At 50.8% G+C, this 19,394-nt stretch overlaps 1 protein-coding gene across 1 annotated transcript in view; it reads left to right on the top strand.

Annotated features, from left to right (window-relative positions):
• The window catches only part of AKR1B1 (aldo-keto reductase family 1 member B), a 16,337-nt gene extending 5,982 nt beyond the window's left edge, over positions 1-10,355 (top strand). Inside the window, exons 2-10 of the mRNA XM_039242959.1 lie at positions 3,075-3,242; positions 3,919-4,035; positions 5,042-5,119; positions 5,415-5,537; positions 6,010-6,116; positions 6,439-6,520; positions 7,006-7,089; positions 7,794-7,876; positions 9,956-10,355. Of these exons, the coding sequence (XP_039098890.1) occupies positions 3,075-3,242; positions 3,919-4,035; positions 5,042-5,119; positions 5,415-5,537; positions 6,010-6,116; positions 6,439-6,520; positions 7,006-7,089; positions 7,794-7,876; positions 9,956-9,998 (885 nt within the window). The 3' untranslated portion in view covers positions 9,999-10,355. The remainder of the gene's footprint in view (positions 1-3,074; positions 3,243-3,918; positions 4,036-5,041; positions 5,120-5,414; positions 5,538-6,009; positions 6,117-6,438; positions 6,521-7,005; positions 7,090-7,793; positions 7,877-9,955) is intronic.
• Positions 10,356-19,394: the final 9,039 nt, after the last annotated feature.

Here is a 19,394-nt window from a genome sequence, read left to right as displayed (position 1 = left end):
CCCTCCCTCCCTCCCTCCCTCCCTCCCTTCCTTCCTTCCTTCCCCCCCCCCCATAGTAAAGCTTCCTTTGTTCCACATCCACTCCCTTTCATAGCAAAAGTAATACCTGCTAACTAGAGGAAATTTGTTTAAAGTACATCAGAAAGATGTACTTAGCCGGCTGCAGGTGTTACAAAGTGAGATCAGGAGGCTTGTCTTGTGGAGATGATGGGGACCCCGCGGGCAGAGCATTCTCACTGCCATCAGTTGGTGCCAACAGCCCAGGCCATTGTCCGGTCGCTGCCTGAGCCGGACCTCTGGAGCCGGACGGTCCAAGAGGGTGGGGCGTGGATGGGTTTGCCCCAGTCCCAGGGCAGATTAGTGGCAGAACTGGGTTAAAACACCATGTAGTCTAGGATTTGTACAATTTGGTCATATGTCTTTGGAGTGTTTCCTCTACTGTTTGTCTGCAGATTTGCTCTTTGATGTATAGAAATCTACTTTCATGATTTACTTTCTTTTCAGTTGGAGCCACTCCCTTCTGTTAGCATGTTTAATTTTTTTTTTTAATGTTTTACTTATTTCTGAGAGAGAGAGAGAGAGAGAGACAGCGTGAGCAGGGAGGCTTAGAGAGAGAGGGAGACACAGAATCCGCAGCAGGCTCCAGACTCTGAGCTGTCAGCACAGAGCCTGACGCGGGGCTCGAACCCACGAACTGTGAGATCATGACCTGAGCTGAAGTTGGACACTTAATGGACTGAGCCGCCCAGGCGCCCCTGTTTGCATGTTTAAATGTGGACGTGAAATGGAGAGATGGTGTCGTCGTGTCTTAGCATTCCCAAGTTGACTGTGTGATTCTTCGCTAGATCTTAAATTGGTTGATTATTAGCGCTAAGAGAAGTTTACTCAATCTCTTTCTGGGAAGAGTTCTATTGAGATGATTCAAACTGAACGTAGTTTGTAGGCTCCGGAGTCTCTGTGCCTCTTTGGGTCCACAGCAGAGCACAGAGCTGTGGGCAGAGCGTGGCTCTAAGGTCCTCTGCCAGGCTGTGAGTCCTGACGTCCACTTGCTGACTGCAGGGTCGTGGCCAGCGGCGTGGTGTCTCTGTGCCTTACTTCCCGTATCTGTAGAGATAAAGGTGTGTGCTGGGCTGTGATAAAGACTCAGTGTATTCATGTATTTAAAACTGATAAAAAGTAGTTCATAGCAAATGGGAGTTGCTGCCCTTCTCAGTTTGAGCCAGTTTGGCTACATGCCCCACTGGCCAGGTTCTGTTTGGTGACGTGATCTGCCCTGGCATCAGCCTTCTGGTAACGGGGACGCCCACTCCAGGGCCAGCCCCAGAGGACAGCCATCAGTGCCCCCGTAGCAGAGCACGTGGCCCCACGCAGCCTTCGCCGTCTCTGTGAAGGTGTCCCCCGAAAGGGGAGGCTGGCACACAGCTTCTCTTCTCAGCAGCCTTGTCACAAACGGCCACACTTCTGCAAATTGCACTTCAGCTCTTTTGTTCCAAGGAATTGATTAACCAGCTTAATCCGAATGGGGAAAAGAAGGGTGTTTGAGGTGGGGATTCATGGACCTCCAGGACACCCTCGGGTGCACCGGATTCAGGGCTGTCCCTGACGTCACTAGGAGCAGTCTCTTTCTCGCAGTCTCCCGGCATGGTGACCCCAGCAGAATGACAGCTTGTCTGGTAGTTCCAGAGACTGAGCCTCGCGGGCCTGGCTCGGGTCGTGCCTGGTCACAGCGCCAGCTGTTGTGGCAGATGCAGTGTGTGGCCTGTCCGGGGCCGGGCTTCTCTCTGCCCCGTGCCTTGCGTCTCGAATGGTGGGGAAGGCTGCGCCGGCAGCTTCTTCTGTCCTCCGGGGAAAAAGGGTATTGTCAGCTCATCTGAAGGTGCCCCATGTCTTACACCTGAGGCTGGCACCCCGCCCCCCTGCTCCCTCCTTGGGGGCGAGCGAGCTCTGTGTGCCAGCGGGCTTTGGCCACACATCTGTTCCCACTGGCCCATACTCCGACCCCCCTCTCTGACCCCCTCCCGTTCACAGCAGCTGCTGTCAAAACAGCAAATGCCTGCAGCTGCTCATGGCCTGGGGGGAGTTTTCCTTTCCATTCTCTCCTCGCCCAGCTCTCGGGAGGAATGCACTGTTTTCGTTCAACAGTCTGTTGCACACGTGTTTATTTTTCACCTCCCTGGTCTGAGTAGGATCAGTGAGGGGACGGAAAAAGTGTCCACGTAGTCAGTCTGGGCGCTGCTGGAGCTTGAGGGCTCCAAGGCCTCTTCCTTCTCGCCGGCCACGCGGTTTCCCGTCCTCGTCACGGAGATGGTCAGATGGCTCGGCCCAGGCAGCAGTTCAGTCTCTTTGCAGCTCCGCCCACAAATTGTGTGATGATCTTCACAATCCCCGTCTCCCCTCTCCTTTCCACTCAAACCTGTCTGCTGGTACCTCGCAGGGGCCGCCTCCCACCTCTGCCTCTTACAGCAGATTCTTAACGCGGCCGCAGATAAAGCCCCGCCACCTTGGAATCTGTATCCGTGACATTCTTGAATTTATGGTAATCTCCCAGGACTGCTTACAAATGAGTGGTTGTCAGAGTGTCACATCCAAAAGGAGAAGGTAAAGCATGGGTGTTTCGTGACCGCTCAGAAACCAAAAGGGAGTTGGGTAAATACTGCCAGCAATTATTAGAATCTTCTGAGCTGTTCGACGGAAATGGTGTCCCGTATTGTCTTGGGAAGCTATCGCATTCAGATGGTTTGTCAATCGGCAGGTGTAAAGAGGCGAGCAGACAGCTTTGGCACATCATTTTAAGGTGGTCTGTGCTGCCGTTAAGTTGTCAGAGTATCCTAAAATGAAGCCATGTGGCATTTCCACCTTGGTCCGTCTCCCCTCCCCCCCCACCCCAGCAGACCGTTTGGGAAGCTGCTGGTGAAAAAGCCCCCTTTCCAGTGCCCATCCTTAAGGGGTAGACCCAGGCGCATCCTCAGTGAGCAGAAGGGTCACACTGCCCTGATGCCTGTGTTGTATGCAAATCCCGCATTTTGCTTCATTTGTTATTTAAACTCCATGCCTTCCTTTCCTTATCCCTTCAGTCCCCTCCAGGCAAAGTGACTGAGGCTGTGAAGATTGCCATTGACCTTGGGTACCGCCACATCGACTGCGCTCACGTGTACCAGAACGAGAACGAGGTGGGGTTGGCCATCCAGGAGAAGCTCAAGGAGCAAGTGGTGAAGCGTGAGGACCTCTTCATCGTCAGCAAGGTCCTGCTCTGCAGGGGAGCCCGGGGCAGGGGGAGGGTTCTGTCGCGTTGGTCCGGTGGCAGTGCCGACGTGGGAGTCAGGGCCATCCTCCGGCCACCTAGTACGCTCGAGTTACTACTTGAGCGGCCACTCTTCTTGGGCGGTGTATTGGCTGCAGGCCGTGGAGGGCCCCACAGCTCACCTGACCCTTATCCATTGGAGGGTCGTTCAGTGTAGACCCATCGGGTGGAGCCCCTTGTTGATGAGGCTTAGGTTGTGGGTTGGTGCTCCCTTTCCAGAGAGTTACCCGGGAGCACAGAACTTGGTTTCCATCTGGAGACCGGATCTCCACCGCTGGCCACTGCCTTTGACCTGGAGGCTGTTGGTGTCCAGAGGGACACTGGGCAGGCAGGTGAGGCTGGCTCTGCGGAGACCAGCCCACTAGGAAGATGGCCCCGAGAGCTCCTGCTTAGGGCCTGGGCCTTCGGACCTGTCCATTCTGTACTCTGCCTTCAGTTCGGCCCCTCTGAGCGGCGTCCCTGACCTGCTTCTCCTGCCTGCCTTTGGAGAAGGCCCACAGTGTGCGGTGGGGACCCCTCACCGCCCGTTAGAGCATCCCAGTGAGCGGGGGGTGGGCTCCCGGCCGGGAAGCAGCGTCCTGTGCGCGGTGTGAGACGTGCTCTCTCGCCGGCTTCAGCTGTGGTGCACGTACCACGAGAAGAGCATGGTGAAGGGGGCCTGCCAGAAGACGCTCAGCGACCTGAAGCTGGACTACCTGGACCTCTACCTAATTCACTGGCCCACGGGCTTCAAGGTAGGCGGCGCAGGGCTCCGGCCGGGCCCCTGTCGCTCCTGTCCCCGTGCTGTGTCCGGTTGCGGGTGGGGACCCAGGCAACCACAGGCGGCTCGGTTGCACGGTACAGAGTTTGAGGAGCCCTGCGCTTTGTCATTGGCTGGCTGCGCGGTTCAAAACGGCAGCCGCCAACACGGCCCCGGCGATCCTCGCACGGCCCTGACACCTCACCGGCCGTCACCCTCTGCCTCCGTGTATGCGTGTGTACGTTCTGCACGCAGGCCCCGTGCGGTGGAAGCCCAATAAATACTTCTTGACAGCCTGAGTCTCTGCGCAAAACAGACACGAGTTATCACACCCCCTGCCTGCATTGTAGTCGCAGGGTCTGTCAGCACATTGAAGTCACGTGGTGGTTTCGATCCCGTGGCCCGGTTGTAATTGCGCTGTGTGCATCGGGCCTGACTTCCATCCTTCGTTTTTCACGATAAGCCAGAGAGACTCAGCAGGGTGACATGGCCCCGTGCCCCCCGTCCACACACGTCCCCGTCCACAGCCCAGCCCATGGAACCCTCACCGTTTCCGTCTAACAGTCAGCTGCGACCCACTTGAAAGAAAAAGTGTCTGGGAGCCTCAGGAGTTGTCTGCCTGTTGTTTTCTCACATCGGTCCATGGATTTGCCCTTGACTATCTTCTAAAAACTTAGTTATGGTAGGGGCGCCTGGGTGGCTTAGTCAGTTGAGCGTCCGACTTCGGCTCAGGTCATGATCTTTTGGTTCGTGAGTTTGAGCCTCACTTCGGGCTCTGTGCTGACAGTTCGGAGCCCGGAGCCTGCTGCGGATTCTGTGTCTCCCTTTCTCTGCCTCTCCCTAACTTGCACTCTCTCTCTCTAAGGGTAAGATGAACATTAAAAAATTTTAAAAAAACAAACAAACTTAACTGTGGTTAAGAATGAGTTCTTTTTAGAACTTTGCTTCTAAAGATGTGGGACTGAAGAGCCGTCACTGATTGACTGTTATTGTACCAACAGCCCGGGAAGGAGTATTTCCCACTGGACGCCGAAGGCAACGTGATTCCCAGTGACACCAATTTTCTGGACACGTGGGAGGTGAGGCAGCCCCTGATTTGGCTTTCTCCCTCCCGCCTGGTTTCCCCTTCTCCTGTGAGTGGTCCGCTCTGCCTCATCTTCCACGGCATTTTGTCACTCTGTCACCATTTTTACTCTTCCCGTCTCATTACAGCCAGCCTGACTTTTGTCTTGGCCAAGATATCTTGGCTCCTCAAAGGTCTGATTCGCTGGCATCTATTAGTAAGGGCAGGACCTGTTAACCTGGCTGGGGCCAAGGCCGCTTTTCCCGCCCTTGACACATCAGCAGCAAGCAGAGACTCTCTTTTGTCGTTAGGCCATGGAAGAGCTGGTGGACGCAGGGCTGGTGAAAGCTATCGGAGTCTCCAACTTCAACCATCTCCAAGTCGAGAAGATCTTAAACAAACCTGGCTTGAAGTATAAGCCGGCTGTTAACCAGGTAAGCCTCCCGCAGGGCAGCCTGTGCCTGGGATGCTGTTTGTTGCTGTCTGAACCCGTGTCACCCAGGCAGCAGCCAGGAGGCAGGCCCTGATTGGTGATTGAGAATGACGGTGAGGCATCTGGGAGCCGAACTTGCGGGAGAGACAGGGTGTGAGCCCGGCTTGTGATGACTCCGGGCCTCCCAGATGGGCCGCGTCCAGACGTTGAGATCCTTAGACCCATCACGGTTGATGAATGGCCAAAGCCAGAACAAAGCCTCAGGGCCCATGACCATGGTACATCAGTAACAAGGTTATTGTTCTTCACGCTGAGGACGCTAGCTGGGATATGTAAACAGTTGTCACAGCTTATCTGGGAGATGAGGAGACATGGGTTATACATAATGTTTGGTCTGGGGAGGGGGGTTACTTACTGTGTGTGCCTTCACCCATGCCCACGCGTCACCATCAGCACCCTATTTGCGTTTGCAGATCGAATGCCACCCATACCTCACTCAGGAGAAGTTAATCCAGTACTGCCAGTCCAAAGGCATTGTGGTGACCGCCTACAGCCCCCTCGGCTCTCCGGACAGGCCCTGGTGAGCTTCCCACCAGATAGTGTTCCCTTGTCCCCTGGTTAAGGTTAGATTTGGCTACAGAGAAAACTTCAGCATCAAGGAAATTGCTTCTGGTGCTGATTTGCAGGCCTGCCTCAGAGGGTCTTGTTGGTGTTCCAGTAGCTTCTAGTAGCAAGGTGGCTGCTTTTCCTCCAGAGGGCTGAGAGTTTGTACCTAAGATTCAAATCAGGAGGAGACGGCCGACTGGCCTCTAAGGTTGACAGGAGCTACGGTTGCTAGGGTTGCTCACTGCCTTAAGCAGCCGCCATGATGGTTGCTCACCCCAGCCCTCTTTTGTCTCCAGGGCCAAGCCCGAGGACCCTTCCCTGTTGGAGGATCCCCGGATCAAAGCGATCGCAGCCAAGCACAATAAAACCACAGCCCAGGTACTGTCATCTCCAGGCTCCCGTGGCTGTTCCGAGAACCCCCTGCTTAGGTGGTAGTTCCCGAGCCCGGCCAAGCCCTCCCTGGAAGTGCAGCTTGGGGTCCTGGAGTGGGTGGTAGAAAGGGCACAGACTGGGAAGTTAGACGACTGCTGTGTGATGGGGACGGTGGTACCTGCCCCCCACCCCGCCTCTCCAGGCCACCCCAAGGGCCAGCGTTTGCTGACATCAGTGGGAAGCTCATCTCTGTGCTCCAGGAAGAGCACTGTGATCAGCTGCTCCGGGAAATGTTCTCTTGTGTCCTGGATGGTGGAACGGCTTCCTCCTTGTGACCAGTAACCCTGGGAGACGGAAGCTCGTGGCTGGCTGGAGGTGACCCTGACACCTCTGGGCCTCTGGAGTTCTGGAATGTCTCTCTGTGGGGAACGGCTGTATAGACAACATGACGTAACCATGTGGGTGATGGTGTACATACGCTCTGCCTGCAGATTCTGATCCGGTTCCCCATGCAGAGGAATCTGGTCGTGATCCCCAAGTCTGTGACACCCGAACGCATCGCCGAGAACTTCCAGGTAAGATCCTGGCTGGTCAGCAGGGACACACAGGAAGGCCCCCCACCCCGGTCTCATCCAGGGCTGCTTTGGGCCTGCCTCCTGGCCACCGGGAGGGCTGAGGTCTCCCCGGGCCAGCTGTGCTCTTCAGGCAGATGGGTCCTGGCCCAACGGGCCTTTCTTGTCCTCCCTGGATGTTACTTGGAGGCTTCTGCCCAGCTCAGATACCATCTTCTTTGACCACATCCTTCGGCTCCCCGGCTGGAATTCATTCCCAGTTCCTCTGGAGCCTCTCCGTGTGGCGTGTGACGTCTCACGTAGAGTGTGCGGTTGATTATTCCTTGTGTTGAAGCTGCGGGATTACCTCTTCCCTTGGCTTCACTGGAAACTGAGGCAGAGACTTCGCATCACTTCCTTCCCCACTGGCCCTTGTCACAGAAGTGCTCAGCAGTGCTTTTGACATCAACTAAATGGACCAAAAAGTACCATTGTGCTGAGAGGTTCTGGAAGGGAGGGACCGTTTTCCCAGCGTGTGTGTGTCCAGGCAGAAGCCGCGTTCTCCGCGGAGCCCTGCGGCTAAGCTTCTCCAGAGCTGTCTGCCTTCGCCCCTTCCCACCCAGGGCAGCATCCCGTCAGCGGCCCCGCACAGAGCTCTTCACATACTTGGGTGTTCTGTGTTTGACCTTGATTTGCAGAACTTACCGGATTTTTTTTTTCTTTTTTAGGTCTTTGACTTTGAACTGAGCAGCGTGGACATGACCACCTTACTCAGCTACAACCGGAACTGGAGAGTCTGTGCCTTAGTGAGGTGAGGGTCCAGGGAGGGGGCCCCGCTGCTCCAGAACGAGAGCAGCCCTTGCAAGCTGTGCTTCCCGCGTCCCATGAGCGCGGCGGCTCCGCCCTGTGTGCATGGCCTTGCCTTCCCGTCAGTGCACGGGGCCGTGCGGAAAATGCCAGATCTGGCCTGGATCTGTTCCCCGCTTCGCCGCGGGACCTCGCCGGCCTAGCCCTCCGCGAGCACGTATCTGAGCATTAACTTTCACCTCAGGAGCTCGTCGGAAACCAGGCGATCCCGTGTGGCTTCTGTCCCGTCCAACCCCCCCCAACCCCCTCCCCCGGCAGACTTTGCATGCGACCTGATCTTATATGGACTCAATAAACGGGGTTCCACAGGAAGACTGTGGTGGGGCCCTGACCCTGCGAAGCCACATGACTGAGAAAACCACACTGACCGGCACCCAGGGCCCCTCCGGCTACGCATTCGCTGGGTCCTTGTATTTCCGGCAGTTGGCACTTAAGAAGCTGAGGGAGATGACTTTTCCTACAGTATAGTAACTAAGTCAAGTTTAAAAGTCATTCTCTGCTTTCAGGGAGAAACTGCCGTTTTACAGTGGGGACTAAGCTTCCTCTCTCAGGGTTTTTATTGTCTCTGTGTCCCCTCCATCTCCCCGTGGTTACATTCTCTTCTAAGCGAGATCTGGACTCCCTCTGGGATGGGTCGGGTGCCAGCCTTCCCTCTGCAGCCTCCGCTCCCTCCGCAGTTGGGTTTGCACCGCAGGTGTGGCCGCTACAGCCCCCCGGCAGGTGTCCGCCGGGTCTGCGTCTGCGCTGAGAATGCTCTGCTGTGCTTTAGGCAGGATGATGCCTGGTGAGCGTGTGGCCATCACACCAGTGGCCTCCATTCCAAACAGGCCACTAGCAGTTCATCACTGGCAGCCCCGCACTGGGCCCTTTCTGACGTCCCTGTTTGTGTTAATGGTACTTAACGTTGTAGGCATTACAATCATTTTTGGGATCAGGTAGGCGAGGGCGAGAGAAGTGACTCTGTGGCCAGGTGACTTCTGTTCTCCTTGGAGAGTCTCTGTATCGTTCGTTCAGTTCCCGTTGCCCTTCCCACTGCCGACATTGCAAAACGAAGCGAAGCTCTCAGGGCTCACACACCACAGTGGTTTTCCAACTGGTCCCTTTGCGCTTCCGCTCCCGCCACTCTGGTGCCGTTCCAGAAAGAGCTGTCAGATTATTCTGCGGGTTGCTGATGCTCAGTGGGGATGGGTTGGGGCTGGAGCGGGGAGGGAGAGGCAGGTTCCAGCATTCCAGGGTCACCCAGGCGGCGTTCTTGCTAGGCCTGCACCTCCATTGCCTCTTCTGGAAATTCATGCCGCACCGAGCCCCTGTTGCTAATGGCAGGGTTATAGTCCTCAGGTTGGTGGGGGGCGGGGGAGGTGCCCAAATAAATGGCAGTGCAGGGGGAGCTTTGAATGAGTGAAGGTTCCGTGCCCCCATCGGGGTTCACCCTGGCCTTTCACGCTGTGCCTGGCCCGTGTTCGCAGCAGTGGTGCCATCACGTGCCCGGCACAGGCCAGCGGCCCGCCCGGGGAGGGGAGTGGGGGATGGCGAACCTGCTCCCCGCTGCCTGCAGCTCGGCCAGGTGGCTGCCTGGCCCGCTTCCCACCCACGTTTCCCGTGTCCGACCCCCGGCCCCTCTCCTGGGCTCCATGCTGACGGCAGGCCGCTCGTGGAGGTGCCCGTGCCCCCTCGTGCGTACGGGCTGCTGGCTTGTCTGCCCCCGCCTGCTTTTTCAGACAACGGCCTGCTGTCCGGTCCTGCCGGTTAGACTGAATCCAAGGGGAGCCAGGCCTCGGGTGCGGTGCTGGGCGCCAGGGGCAGGGTGTCCCTCACGCCTCCGCCAGCCGATGAGGGCCTGTGGCCCAGGAGTCCGGAGGGGGCCTTGCCCACAGGTGCAGACGCGTCACCTGCAGTGCTGGAACCGGCCGGCCCTCTCTGAGGCCTCTGTGTTCACCTATAATGGGATGCTCACCGTTTCTTTTTGTAGTTTGCTCTGGTCAGTCTCCCTGAAGCTAACGTGTTCCTCTCCGTCTCCCGACAGCTGTGCCTCCCACAAGGACTATCCCTTCACTGAGGAGTTTTGAAGCCGTCGGTGCCTGTCCTCTCCCAGGTGACCTGCCACTTTGTCCCCCATGTCACCTTCCCCGGATGTAGTGTAGTGTGGCCTGTGCCTGTCAGCGGTGGGTCAGCGACCTGCAGACGGGCCAGCGACGGCTTGGCCCACGTGGTGTCGGGTCCAAGAGCAGAATCCGTAGATTAGAAGCCTTCCCGTTCTCCTTCTCTTCTTCTCCAGCAGGGGAAAGTAGGACCTTAGTACCCCTTTCTGGCTAACTTGAATCCACAAAGTCGAAATAGCGCCACTAACAACCGGATGTTGGCTGCTGGGAAATGTAACCCTTTCAGCCAGACTTCATGCCTCAAATAACAAGTACCTTTGTGAACTTGATGCTGTTTGTTTTATTGTGATTGATTGAACTACACCACCTTGCGTCTCACTCGGCCTTTGTGCCGTCTGTGCCCCTTAAAGCAGGCCCCTCACGTGGGCAACAAGAACGAGCACCTAACATCTTTCCCTCTAGTCAAGGGCCCCTCACCCCAGTACTTCACTGATTTGGGTTTAGGGTGGTTGGTCTCCTCTGGGTGCACATGGGAGTCCCCTGGGGAGCCTTGAATGCTAGTGATGTCTGGACCTCCGTCCTGGAGACCCATCTGACTGGCCCAGGGTGGGGTCAGGCCACGAAAATTTGCAGGCTCCCTGCTGCTCCCACCGTGCAGCCAGGGCTGAGAGCCGCCGCTTTAGGGCTGAGGCAGGTCGTAGACCCGTCTGTAGTTTCACAAGGTCTGTTGTTCCTTCTGCGTGTGAAGACCAAAGTCATGTTTACTAAGCAGCCCGGCTCACAAAGAACTGCTTTCACAAAGCTCACCGTCTAGACCAGAGGGAATGGAGCATCAGTATGCGGCGTCTGTATTAGCCCCGGCTGTCAAAACCGCACATTGTAGGCCCAGTGGTATAAACAGAAATGTATTTCTTACTCATTCTGGAGGCTGGAAGTCTGAGACCGGGGGGTGAGGGGTGGGGGGGGTGGTGGGGGCTGCCTGAGTCTCCTTGTGAGAACCTTTCCCCGGGCTGTAGCGCTCCACTTCTCACTGTGTCCTCATGTGACAGAGAGACAGGAATGCTTTCGATAGGATCACACAAGAAAAGGTCTGCTTCTGTTTAGCTTTTACAAATGCTGTTGCTTATTTTTGTTAGTAACATTTTCTTTTCCAGAATTAAATTGACAAAGGCTGGGAAAGGGATGCGCTAGGTAAGAGTCAGCCTTGGGTTTCATGAGGATAATGGCTTTGTTGCTGACCCTCCGTATTGGATAACCGTAGGCCCATCCTTAGGGGACACTGACTGCTTCATAGACGATCCACGTAGAAAATACACCCCCAAAAACAGTGAAGGTTCCTCAAAAAATTAACAGTCGAACTCCCCTATGACCCAGCAATAGCACTGCTAAGGATTTACCCAAGGGATACAGGAGTGCCGATGCATAGGGGCACATGTACCCCAATGTTCACAGCAGCACTCTCAACAGTAGCCAAATCATAGAAAGAGCCTAAATGTCCATCAACTGACTGATGGATCAAGAAGATGTGGTTCATCTATACAAGGGAATACTACATGGCAATGAGAAAGAATGCTGGCCATTTGTAGCAATGTGGATGGAGCTCGAGGGTGTTCTGCTGAGCGAAATAAGTCAGGCAGAGAAGGACAGATACCATATGTTTTCACTCATATGTGGCACAGGAGAAACTTAACAGAAGACCATGGGGGAGGGGGAGGGGGAAAATAGTTAAGGAGAGGGAGGGAGGCAAACCATAAGAGACTTAAATACTGAGAACAAACAGAGTTGATAGGGGTGGGGGAGAGGGGAAGGGAGGTGATGGGCACGGAGGAGGGCACTTGTTGGGATAAGCACTGGGTGTTATATGGACACCAACTGGACAATAAATAAAAAGGAAAAAAATATACACCCCCAAGGCTTTAGATAATTGGGCAGCAGTGGTTGCTGGGCCTCACCCAGGGATGCAGGAACGCACCAGAGCCCCGCGGAGTAGCAGAGTTTGGGCCAGATGGGAGACCCAGCTCCCCCCCCCCCCCCCCCCCCCCGCGCACTGCCGCCCACAGCCTGCAGCGCTGGGAGCTGGCCTGGACCCCACTTTCTGACACCTCCCAGTGGTCCTCTTTCCCTTGCCATGTAGGCAAGTCCCACCTGATCCCAAGTTAAGCTGCAAACCTCCGCAGTCACCCTCTAAATCATCAAGATCAAGAGCACATCATTCATTTCATTGTAAACTGAATCAAATCAAATAATCTCTGACCTAGTCCCCACCCTATTTCTCCAGTTAACCTGGAGTTGTTGGCTTTAACACGCTTTGGAAAAACGCTGAGGTAATCACTAGGAAGGGTTCGCATCAGATGCCAGTGTGCTCGATCGCTGCTTTGAGACCTGTATCAAAATAAGACCATTACAGAGTCCGCAAGAAACAAAAAGGTGAAAGGCCCTGCGCTAGCCAGCATCCCTACTTTGTAGCAGAGACTCAGATTATATCTAAGAACATGTTCCCTGAGAAGGAGCCTTGCTTGGTGTGCGAGAGGGGAGGAGAACTTAAGCTTCTTGATTAAAGAATTGTCCTGCATTTTGAAGATAACAAAGGGGAGTGTTGGGATCAGCGGCCCTGGTGCTGGAATGTGGCATGAGGGGGCAGCGGGTGGGGACAGCCTTGGGGCCAGCTTCATTCCATAGCTAACAGAGTCCTCGCCAGGGTCCGTGTAGACAGGTGCTGCCTTCCCGGGGCAGAGCCCCCTTTCTCCCTTCCCTCTGCGGAACTGAACCTCCACACCTTTGCCCCTTCCTAGGTGGGTTCCAACCCAACCTCCACACTCAGGTGGACACCTTGTCATGAGTGAAGTGACTCTCCCAGGGGCCAAGGCTGTGGGAGTTCTAGAACACCAGTGCTGGTCCCCTCTTCCAGGACCTTTGCGAGGGCCTCCAAATACATTCACCAAATAGTTGGACTTTTCCCAAAACAAAGTTCCAGCCAAAGACTAGAATTGTTAATAAGATAATGAGACCCACCGAAAGACGGAACTAAATTTAATTGATCACATAGGCGATTAAGGCCCATACTTGAAAATCTCTCTGAACAAGGCAGACTTAATTTCAAACTGCAGAGTTTCTCAAGGGCCGATTTCACAGAGCACAGTTTCTCAACACTCCGTCCTGCTTCATGTTGATAGAATTGCTGAACGAGCTGCCTTCGTGCATCGTCTCTGGTGCTGGTTGACATACCCGTGGCCTAGAGAGCGCAGTGTCGGGTCCAGCCCCAGAAGGGTTCCTGGAGAAACAACAGGGACTATCTTTGGGGGTTCGTGGCTCTCTGGGATCCAGCTCCAGGGCACACCCAGTCTTTCTGTCCCTTGAAGGCATTTCCTAGCTGTGATCCAAGGAAGACCTGGGTCCTCAGGATCCTGAAGGAACCTCCCCTTCTGTCTCCCCTTCCCTCACCGGAGTTTGACTACAAGCAGTGGAAGCCACTGATGGCTTCTCAGGTCCTCTTCCAGCTCAAAGCCCAGCTTGGCCTGAGGGAACTCCAGTCTCTGTTTTCCTTTCCTTCTGTCCTCAGGGCCTAGAACAGCGCCTGGGCACAGAGTGGGTGCCATTTGCAAGAACGAGGGATCAAAAGAATGAAGGGCTTTTCTTTTAACAACTCATTATGAAAACCTCCAAGGGTGAAATCAGTGCATTTCGGACTCAAAGAGGGGCTGCTTAGTTTTGAATTGTGGCCTGAAATACATGAACAAGGTGAAGAGTTCTCCAGATGCAGACAGATGGGGTCTTCAGTGCAGCTCTCCTCTTCCTAAAACATGACTCTGGCAAATCATGTAACCTTCTGGCCTGTATTTCCCCAATCTATAAAATGCCTGCCTCCTAGTATTCACAGTGATTCAATGAGATGACCCCTCTCCTGGGCCTTGCCCAGAGCCCTCAGTATGTGCTTGCCATTATTGTTGATACTGTTTTATTTATTTTGAGAGAGAGAGAGAGAGCGCACATGTGGGTGGGGCAGAGAGAGAGGGAAAGACTCCCAAGCAGACTGCACTGTTAGCACAGAGCCTAACGCGGGGCTTGAACTCACAAACCCTGAGATCATGACCTGAACCAAAACAAGAGTTGGACGCTCAACCGAGCCACCCAGGTGCCCTTATTGATATTGTTAAGAGCATCACTGTTATTATAACCAAATTTTGGCAAGAGAAGCAAACCCATTCTTTCCCTCGTAGCTTGCAGATGGTTCCCAGGGGATAGAGTTCTCCCAGAGAGCAGCACTTTCTCCCCATCCTTGACTCTGTCCACCTCACACAAAGGAAGGGCAGCTTCTAATACATTTAGCACACTGTGGACTTTTGTTTCCAACCTCAAGGACAGTGCTTCCTATCAAGAAAAGCAAGACTTGAAAACGCTGCCAATTTGTTTGTGAGAATTTTTTTTTTTTTTTACTGATAGACGAAATTTTTGAGTATTAGAGATCATCTCATCCAGTGTTTTCCAACTTATTTTTGGCTGCAGACTTTGAAAATCCTACATAGATCCTCAATATATAAACCAGATGAAGGCAGAGCTGCTGTGGTTTAAGTGGGGGAGGAGCCTGGGAACCAAGAGAGCACCCTCACACACAGCCCCCTAACCACAAGAGCCTAACCACAGTTTCAAAGCCTTAGGATCCAACCCTTTGTTGTTCGTTTTTAAGAATTATAAAGATCTCTTTCACAGAGTTGTTGGAATTCAGGAATTCCAGAGTGGCTTAGCTGGGTGGTTCTGGAAGGGAGTCTCTCAAGGTAGGGCAGCAAACATGGCAGCTGGGACTGCATCATGTGAAGGCATGACTGGGGCTGGAGAATCTGATTCCAAGATGGTGCCCTCAGTCACCAGCAAGCCAATACTCGCTATGGGCAGGAGGCCTCAGTTCCTTACCTCATGTACCTTTCCATAAGGCTGCTGGAGTGTTCATGACATTGTGTCTGACTCTCCCTGATGAGTGATGCAAGAGATCACAAAGTAGAAGCCATAATATAATGTCTTTCATTATCTAACCTCAGAAGTCACACACCACCATTTCCACAAAAGATCAGCCCCATCCACTGAGTACAGCTTGGAGGCTGACAACCACAATTTGCAAACCTAGAACTGTTTATTGTTTAGAAAGCATTTCAGAAGTCACGAAAAGCATGCAAATAATATTTCAAAAGAGTAGATGTTCTGATTGTCATGCCCAGCCAAGCAACCCATTGGTTTTACAACGACAAGAAAATCCAGAGGATCAGAGAGGTCAAGTGACCAGCCAAAACTCACAGAGCAGTTTAGTGACAGAAATGGACCTAGAATCCAGGTGTCTGGACTCTAGTCTATTACATTACATCATGATATTATTACAATAACATTCCATTATAATAAAAATTACAGTAACTTGCACATGTGCACAACCTTATTACCAGGGGATCAAAGTTAGTATCAACAGTGATAGGCCATGTTGATAATATGTGCTCTTGACATGATGTGATGAGAAAAGCCCTTTACTTCCATGATCTTCCTCCTCCAAACCCATAATCCCAGTCTGATTAGGAGAAAATAGGAGACAAGTTGTATTTGAGGGATATTTTACAAAATATCTGACCAATACCAATGCTCTTCAAAATTGCCAAGGTCATCAGAAACATGAAAAGTCTGAGAATCTGTCACAACCAAGAGGAGTCTAAGGTGACATGATAACAAACTGTGTGAGATCCTGGTACAGGATAAAGGACATTTAGATAAAAACCAAGGAAATCAGAATAAAGTCTGTACTTCAACTAATAATATTTTTTTAATATTGGTTCACTAATGATGCCAAATGTATCATACTAATGTAACATGTTAATAATGGGAAACTAGGTGCCGAGTATCCAGGAAGTCTGTACCGTCTTCGAAATTTTTTTGTAAATTTAAAACTATTCAAAAATAAAATATTCATTAAGAAAAAACTTTATGGAACACTCATGAAGAGCTGCTTTTCTTTTTATTTTTTTTATGTCTTTATTTTATTTTGAGAGACAGAGACAGAGAGCGAGCAGGGGAGGCACAGAGAGAGGAGACACAGAATCTGAAGCAGGCTCCAGGCTCTGAGCTGTCAGCACAGAGCCCGAAGCGGGACTCAAACCCATGGACTGTGAGATCATGATCTGAGCCGAAGTCGGACGCTCAACTGACTGAGCCACCCAGACGTCCCAAAGAGCTGCTTTTCTAAACAAAGCCTAGATTACTCACTTGCTTTGAAAATGCTCATGTCTTTCCTCGATCAAGCAAACAAAACGACCAGCAAAGGTATAGACTTTAATGGCCTGATTACCAACCCTGTTCTTGGAGAACACATATTTCCAAGCACATGTGGCGCACTTTGAAAATCTGTGATAAGCTAGACCAAAGTGCTGGCCTCAACAAATTTCAACAAATTGATATCATATAGATCATATTGTCTCATCACAATTTAAAAAAAATATAAAACATTAGCAAAAAAGGAAAGATTAACTAGGAACTACCAACTCCCCCCATTCACATTCAAAAATTTTAAAACACACCCACCCACAACCAACTCAACCAACTCAAGGGTTAAAGGAAAAAAATAACGGCCAACACCCTATATGGTGTTTGCTAATTAATTATGTCCCATGTAACGTTTTTTGAATTTTATACATTTTTAATCCTCAAAACAACCCTTCGAGTTTCGTTCTATTATCATCCCATTTTCAGAGGAAGAAGCCAAGGACACATAGAGGGTGAACGTGGTCAAGGACATACAGCTCAAAAATGGTGGTGCCAGGTCTTCATGTAGGCAGTCCAGTCCGAGTCTGTATTCTGGGTCTGTTAGACTTCTTCCCGATATAAAGTAGAAAACACATGTGGAATGGTAAAAATAAGGCATATCAAAATCTGGGGATGCAGCTAAAGCAATCCTTAGGAGTCTTAGAATTCATGGAGCCTTATAAGCACTGAATAAGAATAACCAGTTAAAAATAATTGCCACAAAGAAAATACCAGATAAAGATGGCTTTATAGAAGTGTTGTTATGTAACATAACATTCTAGGTACAGGCAATGCCAATCCTACGCAAGCTATTCCAGAGAGCAGAACAAGAGGAAACATTTTCAAAATCATTTTATGCAGCCAGCATAAATTTGATACTCCGAATACTAGCACGGTTCAAGAGAGAAAAATTACAGACTCATCCCACTGAAAAACATATATGTAAAAATCCTAAACAGAATATACTTAGTCACTTCCAATAATGTATAAATGATCAATGCAATTTTAATCACAGGAATGCAATGTTGATTTTATATTAGAAATCATCAACATAATTCACCCATTACTAAAGTAAAGGTTTATGTATATATTCAAATAAAAGAATATTTGATAAATTAAAATCATTTTATGAGAAAATCTTTTGGCAGACTCAGAATGAAAGAAAATCTCTTTTAAAAAGACTTTGTTTACATTTATTTATTTTTGAAAGACAGAGAAAGACAGAGCACAAGTGGGGAAGCGGGCAGAGACAGTGAGACACAGAATCCGAAGCAGGCTCCAAGCTGTCGGCACAGAGCATGACGTGGAGCTCGAACTCACAAACTGTGAGATCGTGACCTGAGCTGAAGTCAGATGCTTAACCAACTGAGCCACTGAGGCGCCCCAGAAGAAAACCTCTTTAACTTGGTAAAGAGCATCTCCACAGCCATCTTATTATATACCTACCATGGCACATTCTCATGGTGTACACTGTATGCCACCACGTGAACAGGTCTCAACGACAGAGCGCTGAGCAAGAAAAGTTAGTCACAGAGAAGATATGAATAAGATTCTACTGATACAAAGTTCAAAAATGGGCAAAACTAAACAGTACACTTTTGTAAAGATATAATCACAGGTCATAAAATTATAACGAAGGGCAAGGAATAATTTATTCATCATTCAAAAGCAGGAGTTGGCAATTGCAAAAAAAAAAAATCCGTCTAAAACGTGGGAAGAGGACTTGAACAGACATTTTCCCAAAGACATACAAATGGTCAACAAGGCTCAACATCACTAATCATTAGGAAGATAGACGCACATCAAAATCACAATGAGGTATCACCTCATACCTACTGGAATAGTCCCTATAAAAAAAATACAAAAAGTAGCAGGTGTTGGTTAGAGTGTGGAGACAAGGGACCCCTTGTGTGCTGTTGGTGAGGATGTAAATCAGTGCAGCCATTATGGAAAACAGTATAAAGTTTCCTCAAAAAATTAAAAAATAGAATTACCATATGATCTAGTAATCCTACTTCTGGGTACATATCAAAAAGAGGTGGAATCAGTATCTCAAAGAGATGTGTGCATCCCCATGTTCATCGCAGCATTATCCACAAGGGCCAAGACACGGAACAAGTCGGGTGTTCATTAATGCATAAGTGGATAAAGAAGATGTGGTGTGCATATAATGGAATACTATTTAGCCATGAGAAAGAAGAAAATTCTGCCATTTGCAACAACTTGGATTGACTTGAGTCATTATGCTAAGTAAGATAAGTCAGAAGAAGACAAAAAGTATATAACCTCACCTATATGTGGCATGTGAAAACATGGAACTCATAGAATCAGAGATGAAGGTGGTGGTTGCCAGGGGCTAGGGTGTGGGTGCGATGGGGAGATTTGGTCTCAGGATCCAAACTTCCAGTTAAAGTTCCGGGCATCCCATGCACAGCGTGGTGACTGTAAACAATACTGTATTGTGTTCCTGGAAGTTTCTGTGAGAATAGAGCTTGAATGTTCTCACCATAACAACAACAGAAAGGTAATTATGAGTTAACTAATCTTATTGTGGTAAACATTTCCCAATATATCTGTGTATCAAATCATCACATTATACACCTTAAACACAAAATGCTATGTGTCGATGACATCTCAGTAAGCTGGAAAACAAAAACAGACCTGGGAAAACGCCGACTGAAATTACCACACACACACAGAAGTGGAGGTTGGGTGAGGTTTGATATCAGGAAGGGACATGAAGGGACTTCTATGTTACCAGTTGTCTCTTAACCTGGGTTCTGGGAATATGCGTGTTTTGTTTTATTTTATTTTTATTTATTTTGAGAGATTGAGCACGAAAGAGAGAGGCAGAGAGAGAATTCCAAGCAGGCTCCACACTGTCAGCACAGACCCCAACATGGGGCTTGAACCCACGAACCGTGAGATCATGATCTGAGCCGAAAGCAAGACTTGGATGCTTAACCGACGAAGCCAGCCCAGTACTCCATGTTTTTTTTTAGGCCTTTAAGTGAGATACAGAGATTTTATACACTTTTTTGTTTATATTTATTTCATAAGAAAACATAAATGTTGAAAACAATGAATGAT

The sequence above is a fragment of the Hyaena hyaena genome, unplaced genomic scaffold (genome assembly GCF_003009895.1).
Source record: "Hyaena hyaena isolate Hyena2069 unplaced genomic scaffold, ASM300989v1 scaffold_8, whole genome shotgun sequence".
Lineage (NCBI taxonomy): Eukaryota > Metazoa > Chordata > Mammalia > Carnivora > Hyaenidae > Hyaena > Hyaena hyaena.
The sequence above is the reverse complement of the archived record's forward strand: the minus strand, read 5'-3'. Positions and strand labels throughout refer to the sequence as shown.